We start from the raw sequence: 17,024 nt of genomic DNA, 5'->3' as shown, positions 1-17,024 counted from the left end.
AAAGTATTTTTGGGGGTATTTAATTCTCACAGGCTGTCAATTCAATTGAACTTCGTTTTGTTTTATTTTGGAGCGAGGAGAAATGAGAACCTTGCGAAATGAAATTAGAACAATTGAATTGTAAATATCAGAGCGGAGTACAAAGAAAAGGAAAAACTGTTGAAAATGTACGAGTATTGGAGAACGGGATGATAACGACAATGACAACGGCAACAACAACAACAACGCCAACGCCAACGACAATCGACATCTACAGCGACTTTGACCAAATTGCAAATGTTTGTCACGTATTTTACAAATTCACTGCGACGACTACCGTGTCTTGCTATCAACGTATCTGTATCTGTATCCTGTAGTTGTGTATCTGTATCCATGCCCGTAAGACGTGGATGTGCGTGTATTTGTAACTCTAGAGTTGGGACTTTAGCAGGAGAGTATTGTGGCTAGTGTGTCGCCATCGCCCCATCGATTGTTCATTGATATCCTTTGCGGCTTTTTTTTCGGAGCTGAGGCTGAGTGGGAGGACTGACTGGCTTCGATAAAATGGCAACTGACATTATTATGTAGCCCATGTCTTTATGTGTGTCAGGTTGAGCCGCAGAGCATTTGGCTATGACATTTTTGCGTCCGTAAAATAAGCCAAATTATAGTTGGGAATGCAGGTTTAAATCGGGTCTCAATAAATGCAATTGTCCAAATTGCAAAGAGAGAGTTCTGAGGGAATTTCCTGATTCATTTCAGATGTGAGCAAAATATTAAAATAAGCAAACAATACCGAGTTTACTTTAAAAATACAGTACATTTATTTTGTTATTGCCTTTTGCAAAAATGAATGCTGGTAAATGAAATGTCATTTAATTGAAAACACTTGTGCGAATAATTAACTCATTAAGTAGCAGCAGATTTGCTTACTTATCCGTTGACAATAATGGACTATTTACATGTCATCCGTCATTGACAGTAAAGTACACTCGACATTAAGTATACGCCACGAATGTCAATCGCTGAGATATCTGCATCGGAAATATTAAAGCGCAAAGAAAAATAAAAGCTGCCAAGTACACATCAACAATAATAACTGCAAGCAATAATAATAAAAATGAAAAAAAAAAGTCTAGAGTGTAAAGAGTCCATTTATATGGCAATGACATACGTGGAGTATTTCATATGTTTCAATGAATGGGCTTAAAATCATATGAAATAGCGCTCAAAAGGTATTCGGGCATGAGGGTGATGCGATTCCTGGCAATTGCACTCTTGTACTCTCTTGTGTGTAAGCTGGCCAAGTGCATTATTGAGTTAACTCGCTTATTTCATTGCAGTTGCAAAAGTTGAGCATTGTGCGCGTTTAAACGTAATGCGAGTCTTAAACTCCCACCTGCGGATGAGTTTAATGCGCTTACACCGCGCAGTACTTGACGCATTTTCAGTTTCAGTTCCAGTTCCGTCACAGTCATGTCTGAAGTTGAACAGAGTTGAGTTGAGTTCTGCTTTTAAGTGCTGAGGTGACTTAAGTTACGCAAAAGCTGTTAAGGTATTTATGGCCAGAGTGAGCCAAGCACGAGGTGTGGCCGGCCAGCCAAGGCGAGCCAACATCCGGCCCCGACAAGTTATTATGTCTTTCGGGCACAAACACACAACCTTGGGCTGCTGTCTTTCTTCACGGCTGATGTTTGCTGTTTCAAGCTGTGCTTGCAGTTTTGCCGGCCAAAAGTGTGTGCTTAGTCAACTTGAGCTCGACACACACATTTAAACGTAGCGTGCACTCAAAAAATAAAAGAAAAAAAGTCGAACATAAAGAACATGGATAAACATGAAATGGACAATCAGAATCACAACTTCTTATGTCTGTGTAAAAAGATTAACATCACTAAAAACATACCATTACAATGCTATAAAGAAAATCTACTTTCTTTAAATTTTATTTGAAAGTGTAGAATCCGTACGTTCAGCAGGAAATTGCACAATAACAACACATGGAAGTAGAAGCCGAACCCCATCAGAAAATCTACTGAATTCAGTTTCGTTTAATAAATATTATTGTTCAACTTGTAGGTTAAATACATTTTGTCAACACCTTATACACTGTTTAGACTGAACTGAACTCATTGAAATTTCCGGTAAGTAGAACCTTCCGCCGCATCATTCATGCGGCAATAATTCTGAAAATGTAGTCGTACTTTGGTTTACTTATCGAAAAAAAAAAACGATATCGATGGAAATCAGATGATTATTCGATTTACAATTTTTAACGCCCTCAAATTATTTCAAATCTCTTAGCAATTCTAAAAAAAAAAAACTAAATATGTCGAAAAAAAAGAAAATACTCCTATACAGAGGCATAAAGAAAATCGACAAGACGTCAATTTGGCAACTTTGCACAGAAATCTTATCGTTGCAGAACGAGTTGCTTATTATGATATAAAACAGAAATAAGTAGACTCAATTGATAATAAATTCAATTTATAGATATATATATTTATACTTTTCGAAGGCATAATTCGCATAATCTATTAAATTGCTAATTGTCGGCTGATGTATTTCTATTGCTTTTGCTATTCTTCCTACCTGAGTTTGTTTACTTTGTCACCTTTAAACAGCTGTTCGCGTGATGTAGTTTCTGTGTAAAAACGTTCACCATCGAACTGGATCATTGAAGCAGATGACCTAAATTAAGTATTAAAACATAAATATAAATACGTATATGTTGAAATATCCCATTCGATAACATTAGTATTAGTTCTATGTTATATAAATGAACTGGCCACACTAGAACTTCCTCATTCATTTTTTTATCTTGATTCGAATGTGAAGTTGAAGCGGTGTTGCGTTGAAATATGATTAAATATTGAAGATAATTAAATATTTAAAATATAAATATTAAATGTGAAATAAGTTTCTTCTAATTTGGAAATACGAACTTCAAAAATATATCAGTCAATGTTTTCTATTGAAATTAAATGTTACTCTTAATATTATATAATCAAGTGATTTTTTATATACCCGAAAAAATCAATAGGGAATAATAAATTGACTAATACATAGTGATTAAATCTTATTAAAAAATTTGAATTTAAAATTCATTTATATATTTCATAATTAACATGATATTTTAATACATTGGAAGAAAACATCTAAATCGCTGATTTATTTATTCCCTCACAACAAGAGAACAGCTTGGAATATAAATTTGCAATGCTTGTCGCATTACAAACATCCTTCACAAAGTTTTTCAGACATCAGCCCTCGACTAATTTGATTCGGTATACTGTGACTGTGACTTTTTGTTGTCGCAGTGCTGCTGTCTCTGCAAATTTATATAAATGCCCACAAAATTGACCTGTGGCCGTCCCCCGGCAATTATAACAAATTATCAACTCGCTCACACGAATAGCGTAGCACAGACAAAATGGTCGGACAACCAGACATTTAGACAGACGAATGGACTGAGAAACAGGCTTGGTCCGCCCCTCAGCTTCCGTGTAGAGAATGCCACACACCTCAACATACACACATACAGACACAGTGTCACAGCTAGACAGACATTAATTATTCATAACTTGAACTTTGCTTCGCCTGCTTGTGTCGTTCTCTTAAGCTAAGACAGAGTGGAAGTCGAAGTCGAGGGCGAAGTGTGATGCTCGGTTGCTGTCTCCATTTCCATGGCGTTGTCTTCGTCTTTTGGGAAATATGCTAGCTTCGCTCTAGCTGACTCGGGCACTGACTTTGTGGTTCACCCAGCCTGCGGCCTGCTAAACTCTGGCAACTGTTTCACTTTAAAGTCTTCAAAATGTCAAACCAAGTGACCTGTCGTCTTTGTTATCTCATACTCTTATTAAAGCAACATTTCAAATATTTTTAACTGCAGGTGCAGAATAATGCAACAGTTGCAACGTCCACTGACCACTTACCCATTGCAACTGGCCACTTGCCACTTGCAGCTAATTATAATGCACGCACACGTGTAATCCACTTACAATTAAAACACAATGCTTCTGCTTCATGGGGCTGCAGCTTGACTTTATTAACGGACGCCTTGCAGTTGTACGGCTGCGGTTATTTTAATTTTGCTTGGCTGCATTGCAGGGCAGCCACGTGGCGTATACTTAATTTGGCGCGCTGCCCATTCCCATTTGCTTCTTAATTATGTAGCAAATCTGCGAATGAAGCACACATCCACACACCTTACGGCCAAATATCTCATTCGCATTCCACAAATATGCAACCCTGCTGGCCATCGTCGAATACTTCCTTTACATTCACTCTTTCCCTTAGCTGTTGCAGTATCTCTCTCCTCATGGCCATATCACTTTACACTTGCGGCCACTTCCACAGAATGCGCTCGCTTGTTGGCAAAAATATGCGAAAATATTTACTTAATTACACGATGTGGTTACCAAAACTGCACATGAATATGTTTGCTGATTATGTGGCATGTCCTGCATATTTTACTTTAAACTCTGCAATGTTTCTGGGTCAACAAACTATTCCACATTCGGTGTTTAATAGCATCTGCATGTTGTGGTCGCCACGCTTTCTGTTAAGGTAATAGTATCCGAAAGAAAACAAGTAAGAAATCTACAGTCGAGTGTGCAGATCTGTGAGACCATTTTGAATAAAGGCAAAGCTGTGCGGCATTCTTATAATATACCAAGTAAATATATCGCAAAACTACTAAAATATGTTAAAAGCTATATTTGTATATTATTACATTCAAAATATACCATAGAGTACAAAATATACCAGATTGTCAGACAAAACAACTAAGAGATTTTCACCATATAATATGAATAACTTTAACAATTTTTTGGCCGACCTCAGCGTCTCCCTCCAGGCGCCTCTGCTCTTCGCGCGCCTCCTCCAACTGGAAATACCTGAGGTACTGCTCTACTTGGTCCTTCTATCGGAGATTTGGTTGTCCCCTTCGTCGTCGCCAGTAGTCGACTCTCGCTTGGAATACCTTCTGAGCTGGAGATTCTTCATCCATACGCACAACGTGACCGAGCCGGACCACGTCCACGTCATCGTACAACTCGTACACCTCGTGGTTCATCCGAATGCGAAAGTCGTCCCCAATCCGAACGGGATCGAAGATCTTGCGAAGAATTTTTCTCTCTAACACTCCAAGCGCTGCTCCATCTGTCATTCTTCGCTTGATCTCCAGGCTGACGTCATTTTTGGTGTTAATGGCAGTGCCAAGGTAGATGAACTCCTTGACCACTGTCTGCTACCACTTGGGAGTCTAGGCGCCGCGCCTCCCTGCTTGTCGACAGCATATACTTCGTCATCAGCGTAAACAAGGAGCTTTATAAAAATAGTGTCAGCTCGATGTACACCAGCTTTCCGCAAGACCCCTTCCATCACGAAGTTAAAGAGGTTGCACGACAGGGGGTCGCCTTGTCTGAAACCTCGAACGGTATTGAAAGGTTCGGAGAGTTTTGTTCCTACCTTGACAGAGCTGATGGTGCTGCTCAATGTCATCCTGCAAAGACGTATCAGCTTTGCAGCAATACTGAACTCAGACATGGTGGCAAATAGGCGTTCTCTTGTCGGGCTATCGAATGCAGCTTTGTAATCGACAAAGAGATGATGTGTGTCAATTCCATTTTCGTGGGTTTTATCCAGGATTTGGCGCAATGTGAAGATCTGGTCTATGGTGGATTTACCAGGTCTGAAGCCGCACTGATAAGGTCCGATCAGTGTGCTGGTATACGGCTTCATTCGTTCAAATATTACGTCTCTGCTGTTGACGGAGATGCCTCCTTTTACCTGTTACATAAATTTCCTGCAATGTCAAAGTTATAACACTCTCCATAGGTAGCGGGAATAAATATAATCACCAGAATCAAACCTTTATTTACAAAAATGAATTATATTACTGTCATAAAACAAGAATCAATTGAATAGAGTTATTTGTTAACTTTCAGTTTAGTTGAAGAGTAAGCAGCACAAATATAAACAATCAAAAGATTTAACAATATTGTAAGAAATTAATCGTAGATTATTAAAATTATCATTAACAATATTCAAAAGAGAAGAAAAATTTAAATAAAAATTCATTGAAATGCCAGTGAAAACCATCGACTTTTTTTAAAATAGAGTCAATCAATCAATTGACTATTGGTCTAATCATCATTTGCACAAATGTGAATTCCTTTTTAGAGTCCCATGAGTTCCACCTAATTCCATTTTCAAGATTTGTCACATTATCCTTATAAATCCCATTAAGATTGCTGAGAATTTAAGAAATTGTTATTGCATTTGTTGCACAGTTATTCCTTAATTCTTACCCATGGTAGCAAGCGCTGAACCACCAGCCAGAGTTCCATTCGAAGGCACAATTATCACTCGACTTATCATTATCCCGATCATAGGTTGAGAACATCATACCAACATGAACGGCCATGGAATCTTCAGCATTTCCCGAAGGATTTCCAACCGACAATAGTTTGTAGTTCTCAGATTCATCAGCAATTTTGAACAGCGAATATTGAACATGTCGAACTTCATTATCCGAGCTCTGCAAATATATATAAAGTTCATGGGGCTTCTGATTGGTTAATAGATAAAGCTTTTCGAGTCCAATAAAGAAATTGTTCTCTAGATTTCCGAAACCCCTGCGATAGTCAGTCCAGCCTCGATTAAAGCTTTCGCTAGCATCCTTGCGCCTCTGAATAACTGTCCATCCAGAACCGATCAATTCTGAGTCGCAATACACTGGGAATGTCTGAACATAGGAAACTGTCATCTCGTGAATTCCCGCTTTCTTATCTAAACAACTAGACATATTTGAATTGTTTTCTTGAATCTTTACAGAATATGTATTTCCATTTCTGAGATCAAACTTTTGGGTTGCATCAGTGCACTGAGTAGCCTTTACATTTTCCATATTTAGTTTACATGATATCAATGATTCACGATGCAATTCTAATTCCTTATTTTTGTTTTCAAGTTGTATTGCCAGTGCAGCTTTATCTTCGTTCAATTTACGAATTGTTTCTGTTAATTTGAAGAACTCGAGTTCTTTTTCTTGTGCCCCAGTTACGAATTGAAGCAGAGGCTTCACTGCCTGGTAACAATACAGAGAGCACTGATTTTCGATAGCCTTATCATTGGCGCATTGCTGTAATCGAAATAGTTTTAGGTATAATTCATTTAGTTAAACAAAACACTAACCAAATCAAAAGTAAAACAATTATGCACAAGTATTAAGAGAAATGATAAAAGTTTCAAATTCATTTTAATTTATATTATCAACGCGAAATTAGACTCCTTCTCATAAAGCAGCTCAGCTAAAACTGAATCATCTCAAGCGCACACTTAGTAATGAAAAGAATTAGATGCGCTCCCTCTCTCTCTCTCTCTCTCTCTCTCTCTTATCAGTAGTTCAAATGTTATCATATGCGTGATTGAGATGCCGGAGATGACTTCTTTGTCTGTTGCATATATTTTCTATACGAACAAAGCTATAATACTCTATGGGAAACGGCTACACCAGCAATAATTTTACACAAAAACGCAGAGTGTCGTAGCCGTGATAACAAAGAGCGGCTCATCAATGTTGGTGGCAACGCTGAGAGCAATGGCAATGCAAATCATATAGTACAAGGCAGATTGAAGGGTATTCGCACGAATCCGAATGCCCTTTGAAGCTTGTGCAATGAGAACAAAACTGCACATGAATATGTTTGCTGATCATATGGCTTATCGCAAATATTTTACATATATATTTAAATATTTCACAATGTTTGTAGGCGAACAAACTCACGTGATATTCATGCTAATGACTATTGATTCATCATTTAATTGAAAAATAAACAGTATCAAAATTTGTCTTACTTTTTTTTATGAAAATAGTTTATTAAACTGTGAAACAATTGATAGAAAAAATTATTATACCAAAATTTAAGAAGGGAAGAAATTATGAAATGAATAGAATGAAATTTAAAGCTGTTCTTTGTACAAACAGACATGCATTTATTTTTTGACATCATGTTAAAAGATCAATATTTTAATTGATTATCGGTCTTATCATCATTTGGACAAAAGTCAATTCCTTTCCAGAGTTCCACGAGTTCCACCTAATTCCATTTTGTAGATTTATCACATTATCTTTGTAAAGCCCATTGAGATTACTGCGAATTAAGAAAATTATTAATGGTTTTATTTATTGTCAAAATTATACTAAAATACACATAACTTACCTAAAGAAGCATTTTGTGAACCACCAGCCAGACAACCATTCCAAGGCACAATTATACTTCGACTCATCGTTATCCCGATCATAGGTAGAAAAACTCATATTAACATGTCCGCTTAAAGAATCATTAGCATTGCCGGAAAAATTTCCAACCGACAATAGTTTGTAATTCTCAGATTCGCCAGCAATTTTGAACAGAGAATATTTAGCATGTCGAACTTCATTATCCGAGCGCTTCAAATATATATAAAGTTCATGGGGCTTTTCATTGGTCAACAAATACAGATTTTCAAGTCCAATAAAGAAATTGTTTTTTAGATTTCCGAAACCCCTTCGATAGTCGGTCCAGCCTCGATTAAAGCTTTCGCTGGCATCTTTGCGCCTCTGAATAACTGTCCATTCGGAACCGATCAATTCGGAGTCGCAATACACTGGGAATGTCTGAACATAGGAAACTGTCATCTCTTGAATGCCAGATTTCTTATCTAAACAACTAGATCTATAATTTTTATAAAATTGTAACTCCTCGTATTTTTCGACAAGTTGTTTTGCTAGAGCAGCGTTCTCTTCGTCCAATTTACGATTTATTTCTTTTAATTTCAAAAAATCGCGTTCTTTTTCTTGTGCCTTCTTTGCGTATTGAAGCAGAGGTTTCACTACCTGATAACAATACCGAGAGCACTGATTCTCGTTGTCGCAATCCTGTAATCCACACTTTTTTAGATACAATTTATTTAGTTCAGCAATTTACTAACCAAATCAGTAGCATAACAACTACGTATAAGTATCAATATACATGGGAGTAGATTCCAATTCATTTTAAATTATATTAAAAAAGCGAATTCACACTCCTTCGCGTTTAGCAGTTGATTTAAAACTGACTCTCGTCAAGCTCACAACAAGTCATCAGCCTACCTCTTATCAGTGCTAAGGCAAGCGCTATCTACTGTTTTATTGCTCTTGATGTATACACTCCCAAAATTATTAAAAATCACCAATTTTTATTTTTACGCTTTTTGTAGAAAATATTATTTTTATTTTGTAATTTATGATTCTTGTCTAAAAATCTTTTTTTTTAATTTAATAATTTAGTTAAACTTAATGCAATAAAAGTTTAATTAGAATGTTAAGCTAAGAGTATTTTGTTTTTGGCTTAGTTTGTTTTTTAGCGGAATGATTTTTGAAAGCAGTGCTATTCGCTTCGCCCGTACTGTGACATCAGCCCAACAGTCAAGTCGCTTTCACACTAGACTTAAAATGGGAATAGTTGTTCTACTTATTTTAAATTTCATTGTTTATTATCTAATTTATTTTGTTAATAAAAATACACTTCGCATCATCATGTTAGCGCCCCTATCTGACATACGTTTTGTGCTTAATTTGGGCGAATTCATTTGAAAATGAATGAAAATAGGATTTCATTGAACTTTTCAAAAATGCATTAAAACAAGAAAGAAAGCTACAGTCCAGTGAGCTCGACTAGAAGATACCCGCTACCCATTTTGAATAAAAGCAAAGTATTGCGGTATTCTTCTTAAATGATCAAAATAATGTACCACAAAAAAAGCAAAAAAAATATTCCAAATCTTATGTTTGGAATATTGATATAGTCCTACATTCAAGATATACTATAGAGTGCAAAATATACCACAAAGTTATGATACCTTTCTAGTTTCTACCCTATGGGTAGCGGGTATAACTATAGATATTTGTATAAATTTTAGTCAAGAATAGAATTTTTGAAGAGCTTATATAAATTATATATTTATAAATCGAATTTAATATAATTTGTAAACAAAATAGCTGAATGGTCTTAACAACACAAAGACATAATGAATTTTCTGTGATCTCTCTTTCTTTATTATACAAAAAGTTCCCTTTGTTGCGTAGTTTTGCTTGGTTAACTCTTTAATTTGTCTTTTGTGGAATATTAGCGTTAATTTAACTAGAAATAGCCTGACTGGAATTACTCAATTCAACTGGCGATTATCTATTTGTGAGAGCGTAGAACATAGAAATGAACATCATGGTGCTGTGTAGCGTTTAGAGCTTCGTAAACTCGTCACTGATTTAATAATATTAAGTTCAACGTCATAAAATGCTTGCGTTAATGTTGTTCAGTTAACATTTTTATGCTTGCCCCATAAGACCTGAGTGGCAAAGTGGCAAAATTGTGCTGCCAGTGTTCACAATGAGCAATCCGATAGACAGAGATAGAACGAGAGGGAACAGAGAGAGGGAGAGAGAGAGAGAGAAAGAGAGAGAGCTTTGTGCTCCCGTTTTCACAGTACGACAATTGACAGACATGACTCTACAGTCGAGCTGACATCTGTTGTTTGCAACATAATAATCATTATAATTTATTTTAAAATGCAATTTACGCAGCAGCGAGTTTCGAGTGTCGAGCAGAGTCGAGACGAGTTCAGCTCAGTTGAGTTGAGTTGAGTTGAACGAGTTGATGTTCTGCATGTTAAGTAGCGATGAAATGGCAAGGACATTTCACTACATGGGTGAGGAAGGGAGGGACTTCGAGTTAATTAGCGCTGATTTGGCCTTTGTTTTCGTATTGTGTTGATTACAACTGCAAAATAAATACGACTATTTATTTATTACCAAAACAGGTCACGTCACAAAGCGTACAAATAAAAATCGACACCGTAACCAAAACAGTTACAGTTACAGTTACCGATACAAGTATCCACTAAATGTCATGCCCCAATGCCTCCCTGTCCCAGTTGGTATAGCCCACGAGTATGCACAATTTAGGTCTCGTCGCCTGTTTTGTTGCAAAACCGAAAAAGGTAAATAACAGGAAACATTTTACACTAATTAGCGACGCACGCAAATGGGCGCCATCGAGGCTTGGGGACTGAGAACAAGTGGCAAGTGGCAAGTGGCAAGCGGCAAGCAGTAAGTAGCGGGATTTCTGTGGCACTTGACTATAAAAGTCACTGCCATAAGCCTAATTATGTTGTACGACGAGTTGTCGTCAGAGTCGTTCTCTTGAAAGCCTCAATTTCGTTGTAATGTGGGGGAATCCTCCGCCCATTTTAAATCTTGTACGCGGTTTCTAAATGCCAGTTTTATATGTTGGAATGGGTCTCCTTAATTTGCATTAATTAGACTTGTAGTCAGATTAGCTTAAATGGGTCAATTCTGCGGACCAAACTTGAATGTGAATCTCAGTTTTAGCTACAGAAATCGCCCAACTGTTTTTAATAGAAAAGCTATTGAAACTGAATAACTGACTGAACAAAAGTATTGCAAACTTTTTAAAATCTAGATATGCATTATAAACAAAAAAAGTTTTACTTTAGAACTATCTTTTTTATAATTAAAGAATAAAATATAAATTAATTGTTTTAATTGACACTTTTGAATATTTCGTTTTATTATGTTTTACATTATTATTATTATTAATTTATATACATATCTATATTATTTTTATTTTTATTTTAGTATATTAATTTTATAAATTTTAAACGGTCTCATGCTTTCTTATTGTAGCTTTACTGCTTGTTTAAATTAGATAAGCTGTAATAATTAGTAGTACTTTAACGTACCAATTATAGCTTTTGGTATATCTCTGTATTTCATTGGTATATATTTAGTACAACATAACTGTTTAAATATACCTATTTTATCTTTCGCAATATTACAGTATAGTAGTATACTTTAGATGGTTTAATGTTTTCGCATTGTAGCTTTACTGCTTGTTTACATTAGATAATCAGTAATGATTATCCTACTTTGGAACAATCGGAAAAAAAACTAATATTTGTATTTTTATATAAGAATCAGCAAATCAAATATCAGCAATTTTTTTTGCAAGATTCTTGAAATTTTGACAAAGGCCTTTGTTTTTAAATTAATGTTCCTAACTAACATATATGGCATCTAACATCAGAAGCATATGTTATAACCTCCAGCATCTAGTTTAATAAATAGCCAAAATCGAAAACATTGAGCCGTGATTAGAGGGTAGAAGGGGTTACGGGGTAAGTTGTGGAACCAAACTGTGGCCACTGTGCCGCATTTTCTATAATGCTAAATCGGTGCTGAAACTGGCGTTGGAAAAGCCGCTGCTCTAATGGCCAAGTGACCACAATTCGCAGGTCCGTCATTGATTTGTGTCATTTGATTTTCATCATTGAGCGACATTTGCTCTGCATTGGCCAAAAGTGGACGACGGGCTTAGCCATTGCCCATCAGCCAGCGGCTGTTTTGGCAATTTGCCATAATTAAAGTGCAAATTACTCTGGGTTGAGGAGAATAGTATTGACGACTGTCAATTTAATTACAATTTATATTGCACATTTCGCGACGATGCATAGAATTTCGCATGTTATGCGGTCTGCATTTTGGCACATTGTTTAATTTATTTTAAACATATTCTGTTTGTGGCAATTATTTGGGTTTGTTGCTCTCTTTTTACAAGTGGTTTGATTTGTGTTGTGGTTTTCCTTTTTCGGTTTTCTTTTTTCAGTGCGCCAGTGATGTGAAATAAGTATTTAATTTAAGCACTTTTAAATGTGAGTTTTTAAAAGCATTTCAATAATGGCAGTTTGCAAATCATTTATTTTTCTTCTTTTTTTTTTAATTTTTTTGATAAATTCAAATGAATTTAATCTGCTTGCTAATATCGAAAGGCAATATTTATAAAAAAGCATATGAATTGAAATGAACAATTTAAAAACGTTGCTGCTCATTATATTTTTATAGTATATTTTCAATATAGTACTATACCAAATATAGTATTTAGTATATTTCGGTATTTTCTGTATATTAATTTGGTATCATTTTATATACAAATTATAGTCTTTAGTATATTATGGTATTTTTCGTTATATTAATTTAATATATTTTTAGAATATGATTTTATTAAACGTTGATGAAGATTACAATAGAAGCATTTGTTAATGAAGTATTTACTTTTTTGTTGGTAAAAATCGTAATTCAATTTTTGTCTTCTATTATGATTGTCTCAATTCAAATTCCTTTTCCATTTCAGCTAAATCCTTAGCAGGCTCAAACTTGTGTTAAAAGAGCAAATGCGAATGTCTGTCTGACAGTCCGCCGTATCAGAGTGACCCACGACGCAGTCGGGCAATTTAACTAAAATAATCCCCATTGCATAATTTCATAGAACAGCTCAACAGAGCAATTGTGAGTGCACATAGTTTTGGGCCAGGCCTAGGAAACTCAACGCAGACATAAACATATTTTACGAGTCATGAGCCTCCCTCCACCAGCAGCATTTCATTCTGACCCGCCCTCTGCTCTCGCTCTCGAGGTTGAGGTTGAGGTTGAAGTTGGGCTCAGTTGCTGCCCCAATGTCTAACTAGCTGCCACTTTGGACTGTCATCATGCGTCGCTTTGAGCAGCTGTTGCTCTCGCTCTCTCATTTTCTCTCGGTGTATTTGTGTTTTCTCTGAAAAACTTTATTACCACACGACCTCGAAAAACTGTAAAACGCTGCTGTCATTTCAAATTTATGTGACTTTTGTGAGCAACTCTCACATACACGAACACTGATGCACACATGGGTCTAAGATGAGGCTATATGGCTGCTCCAGTTTCAGTTTTTGGTGCTTTTTGCCAGTTTATGATATGGCAATGGCGCAAAATACTTTGCTAATTTTTCCTTTTCGGAAATTAGAGCATAAAGTTCGCTCTTAAAACTTGTGAACCCAAAACAGAAGTAAAAGTACTTTCTATGTGCCACACAGCCCAAAAACCGCGTGCTTAACACTTCTGCATAAGAATCGCAGCTGCAACAAATAAACCAACGAAGCAACATAAAATAATAAATAAAACAAAAAAAAACAAAAACCTCCAACAGCACAACAACAACCTATTTGCTTTGGCTAAAGTTTTTAGTTAATATACCCTGTTGTATTTGTATAAAGATATATTATGATTAATCAAAAATTGTACATTATATTTTAGCGATACATTTACTTTACTGCAGTTAATCTTTTAAATAATTTATTGAGTTTAAAATATATATTCATAAATATTGAAAGAAATGCTTTGCACTTTATACCAATATTTTTCTTTAGTATTTAAAAAATGTTTACCCTTTTTGTTGAAATACAAAATAAATATAGGTTTCAAGGATTTTTCGCAAGTAACTTATATAATGCTTAAGCTGATTACGTATTATTTTTAAGTCGAGCTCTCAGAAACAATAGACAATTCACACATATTTGGTTTATTATTAACACCACACACACTTGTGCAGAGAAAAGTACAGAGTGTTATAAAGTTTTTCTCTTTTGGGCTATTGTGGCCCCGCTCCAGATCCTGTTCCTTGCACTTTGCTCCATCTCAAAGTAAAAGTTATGAGTTGCCAACAAAGTTTATGCTGCAGTTTGGTTTTTGTTGCCCTTTCTGTAGTTGTTGCTGTTGTTGCTGTTGTTGTTGATGTTGGTGTTGTCCTGCACTTGCCAGGAAGCTTTAATTACAGTTAAGCTTAAAATCATATGCAAAGTTTGTCTGAGTTAACTCGTAATTGTTATCAATGTCGGCTTGTGGCCAAAGTCAAAAATTTTACAACTGAAAAATGCAATATTGCAATATTTCAACACAATTTTCTTAAGCTTTCAGCAAATTATAAATAGTAAGTAGTAAAAGTTCTTTACGGTAGGAATATAAAATAAAACAATATTATCTTTTATGAAATAAGCAAAATTATTCTAGTAAATCAAATAAATTTTCATATACTGCTAAAGCATTAAAAAATTAACCAAAAACAGAGCGAACATTTGTGAGTATAATAGCAAAATATGTGCACAATCTTTGTGTTCTCTATAGCAAAACACATTTGCATGCAACAGCAACAGAAACGTCAGCGGCAACAGGACAGAAACTCATATTGCGTATACGACGCGTGCATGCGATATGCGCAGTGTGCATTGACGGAAATTGGGATTTGTGTTGCTTTATTATTTTGTGCTTATATGTAGATAGGCAAATGCACACACACACACGCACACTCGTACTTTTTATGGACACAATGGCACAACAGTCAGTCGATGGTCGTCGACATTTTTATGCGCGCGTTCATTTCCGGTCGAAGGACGAACGTGTAAAATAAATTAAAAAATGCGCACAACTCAATCAAAATGCGTAAGTCAAAATAACAATAACAAACGCCATGTGGCAGTAATAATAATAATAATAAGAATACAAATTGCCATAATAATAATGGATCCCAAAAGTGAGCAACAGTTTGTGAGTATTATTGGCTTTATAAAGATGCAATCGTTCACTTGGCTTAAATCGGCAACTTTCTGAACAAACTTTGGCATACTTTAAACTTTAAACACACTCAATTAGATAGAATAAAATGTTTAGCGAACTTTTTTTTGGGGCCAGGACACAGCTTGACCCAAGGGTCCAACTTTTTGACTAGCTGCAAAAATGTTGGTCAAAACTTTTTTTTTTAACAACTTTTGGCAATTATCTTGTGAGCCACGCTCAGTCCTAAACATACTATATAATATATACTATAGATAGTACACACCCACTATATCGTACTTGTGTCGACTACAGCTACAGTATGTCAACATTCCTGTGCTCAAGCCCTGCAGCTGCTGTTGTTGGGCAAACAATTTCAGTTTTTCTCTTGCATTTTGATGAACGCCAATCCGGATCAACAAAACAGAAAACAAAAACTTACCAGAAAATGAAAAGTAAAAGAACAAAAGCAAAACGAAAACGAAAAAAATGCATGCTTTTTAAAATATTTTCAAAAACAATGTCACACTTTTTCCCAAATGCCTGTGAAGTGTGTGCTTCAGTGCTTACCTAATTGTGTCAATAATGTGCGGCACTTTTAATCCTTTAAGTGCATTTCTGAAGAGCTTTATTCGAAAATTCTCTCACGTTTTTATGAGAGTTGAATATTTTTAAATTTGTGAGGCAACTTTTAATTTATTACACAAATATAAACAAAGGTTTTCAACCCATTTATATGACTTAATCTATAAAATATATTCATAGAAATTCAAAAGCGTTTTAGCTAACTGAGCTAATAAAACGCTTTTTGAATTTCGGCATGAAACAATTTAAATATAAAATGCAAACTCCAAATATATTTAATAAAATATTTAAGTAAATAAAAACTGATTAAATGCTACTAACAATAATAAAGTAAATAAAATAAACAACAACAAAAATACACTATTCAAACAAATAAAATATGATTCAAAGTACATAAAATATTTCGAGTTTTTTGCACGTTAACAAAACCATCTTTTAGACATATCTATCGTCGAGTGTAAATCGAATCAAACTTCGCAGCTAACGAAGCAAGCTGAAGAAACTCGTGGGTGGCCAACAACAATCCAAACCCACGCACACAACCACCAATAGCAAACAAACATTGAAAAGAGAGTAAAACGCTCTTTCTGCGTTAGAACTCTCTTAATCCGAACTGGAAGCTTCCAGTTTGCTGTTAAGAGCACGAGGTGCAAAGAGCGCGAACAAGTGGCATTTATTTTCGAAACATAAACAAGAAATGGCAGGCAACTAAGTAGCCTGCATATGCCAACAGCCTCGTAGACTTTGGCTTGCATTACAAAGCATATGCCCAAAAGGCCTTGCAAAAAACGCCGAAAGGCAAACAGGACAATACACGGAGGCATGCGACAGTGGCAAAAGTAAAATCGAAATGCCTTAAAAAAAAAGCACAAACAAAGACAGAGATCCCGAAAAAAAACAGAGCACAACGGAGAGAATAGAAGGCGAGTACAACGAAAGCAAAGCAAAGCGAATGCAGGGCAAAACACTTTGGTGAAAAATGAGGTCAACGTGGCGT

At 35.6% G+C, this 17,024-nt stretch overlaps 1 protein-coding gene across 4 annotated transcripts; it reads right to left on the bottom strand.

Moving 5' to 3' along the window:
• Positions 1 to 5,940: 5,940 nt before the first annotated feature.
• LOC133850386 (fibrinogen-like protein 1) lies at positions 5,941 to 16,157 on the bottom strand. 4 transcript variants are annotated; one of them, XM_062286470.1, is made up of 4 exons: positions 16,013 to 16,157; positions 15,729 to 15,879; positions 8,205 to 8,914; positions 7,926 to 8,135 (listed from the first exon to the last, which is right to left on the bottom strand). In XM_062286470.1, exons 3-4 carry the CDS (start codon positions 8,660 to 8,662, stop codon positions 8,012 to 8,014), a joined length of 582 nt encoding a protein of 193 aa, XP_062142454.1. In that variant the 5' UTR covers positions 8,663 to 8,914; positions 15,729 to 15,879; positions 16,013 to 16,157; the 3' UTR covers positions 7,926 to 8,011. The 4 variants fall into 4 exon arrangements, with proteins under 4 accessions (XP_062142453.1, XP_062142451.1, XP_062142454.1 ...); XM_062286469.1 differs by lacking the exons at positions 7,926 to 8,135; positions 15,729 to 15,879; positions 16,013 to 16,157 and adding exons at positions 5,941 to 6,233; positions 8,956 to 9,096 and having other exon boundaries at positions 8,205 to 8,902; XM_062286467.1 differs by lacking the exons at positions 7,926 to 8,135; positions 8,205 to 8,914; positions 15,729 to 15,879; positions 16,013 to 16,157 and adding exons at positions 5,968 to 6,233; positions 6,291 to 7,123; positions 7,177 to 7,301.
• Between the last annotated feature and the right edge of the window lie 867 nt (positions 16,158 to 17,024).

Source organism: Drosophila sulfurigaster, chromosome 2L (genome assembly GCF_023558435.1).
Source record: "Drosophila sulfurigaster albostrigata strain 15112-1811.04 chromosome 2L, ASM2355843v2, whole genome shotgun sequence".
In the NCBI taxonomy this organism is placed as follows: domain Eukaryota; kingdom Metazoa; phylum Arthropoda; class Insecta; order Diptera; family Drosophilidae; genus Drosophila; species Drosophila sulfurigaster.
Note: the sequence above shows the minus strand (reverse complement) of the source record. Positions and strands in the feature narration are given on the sequence as shown.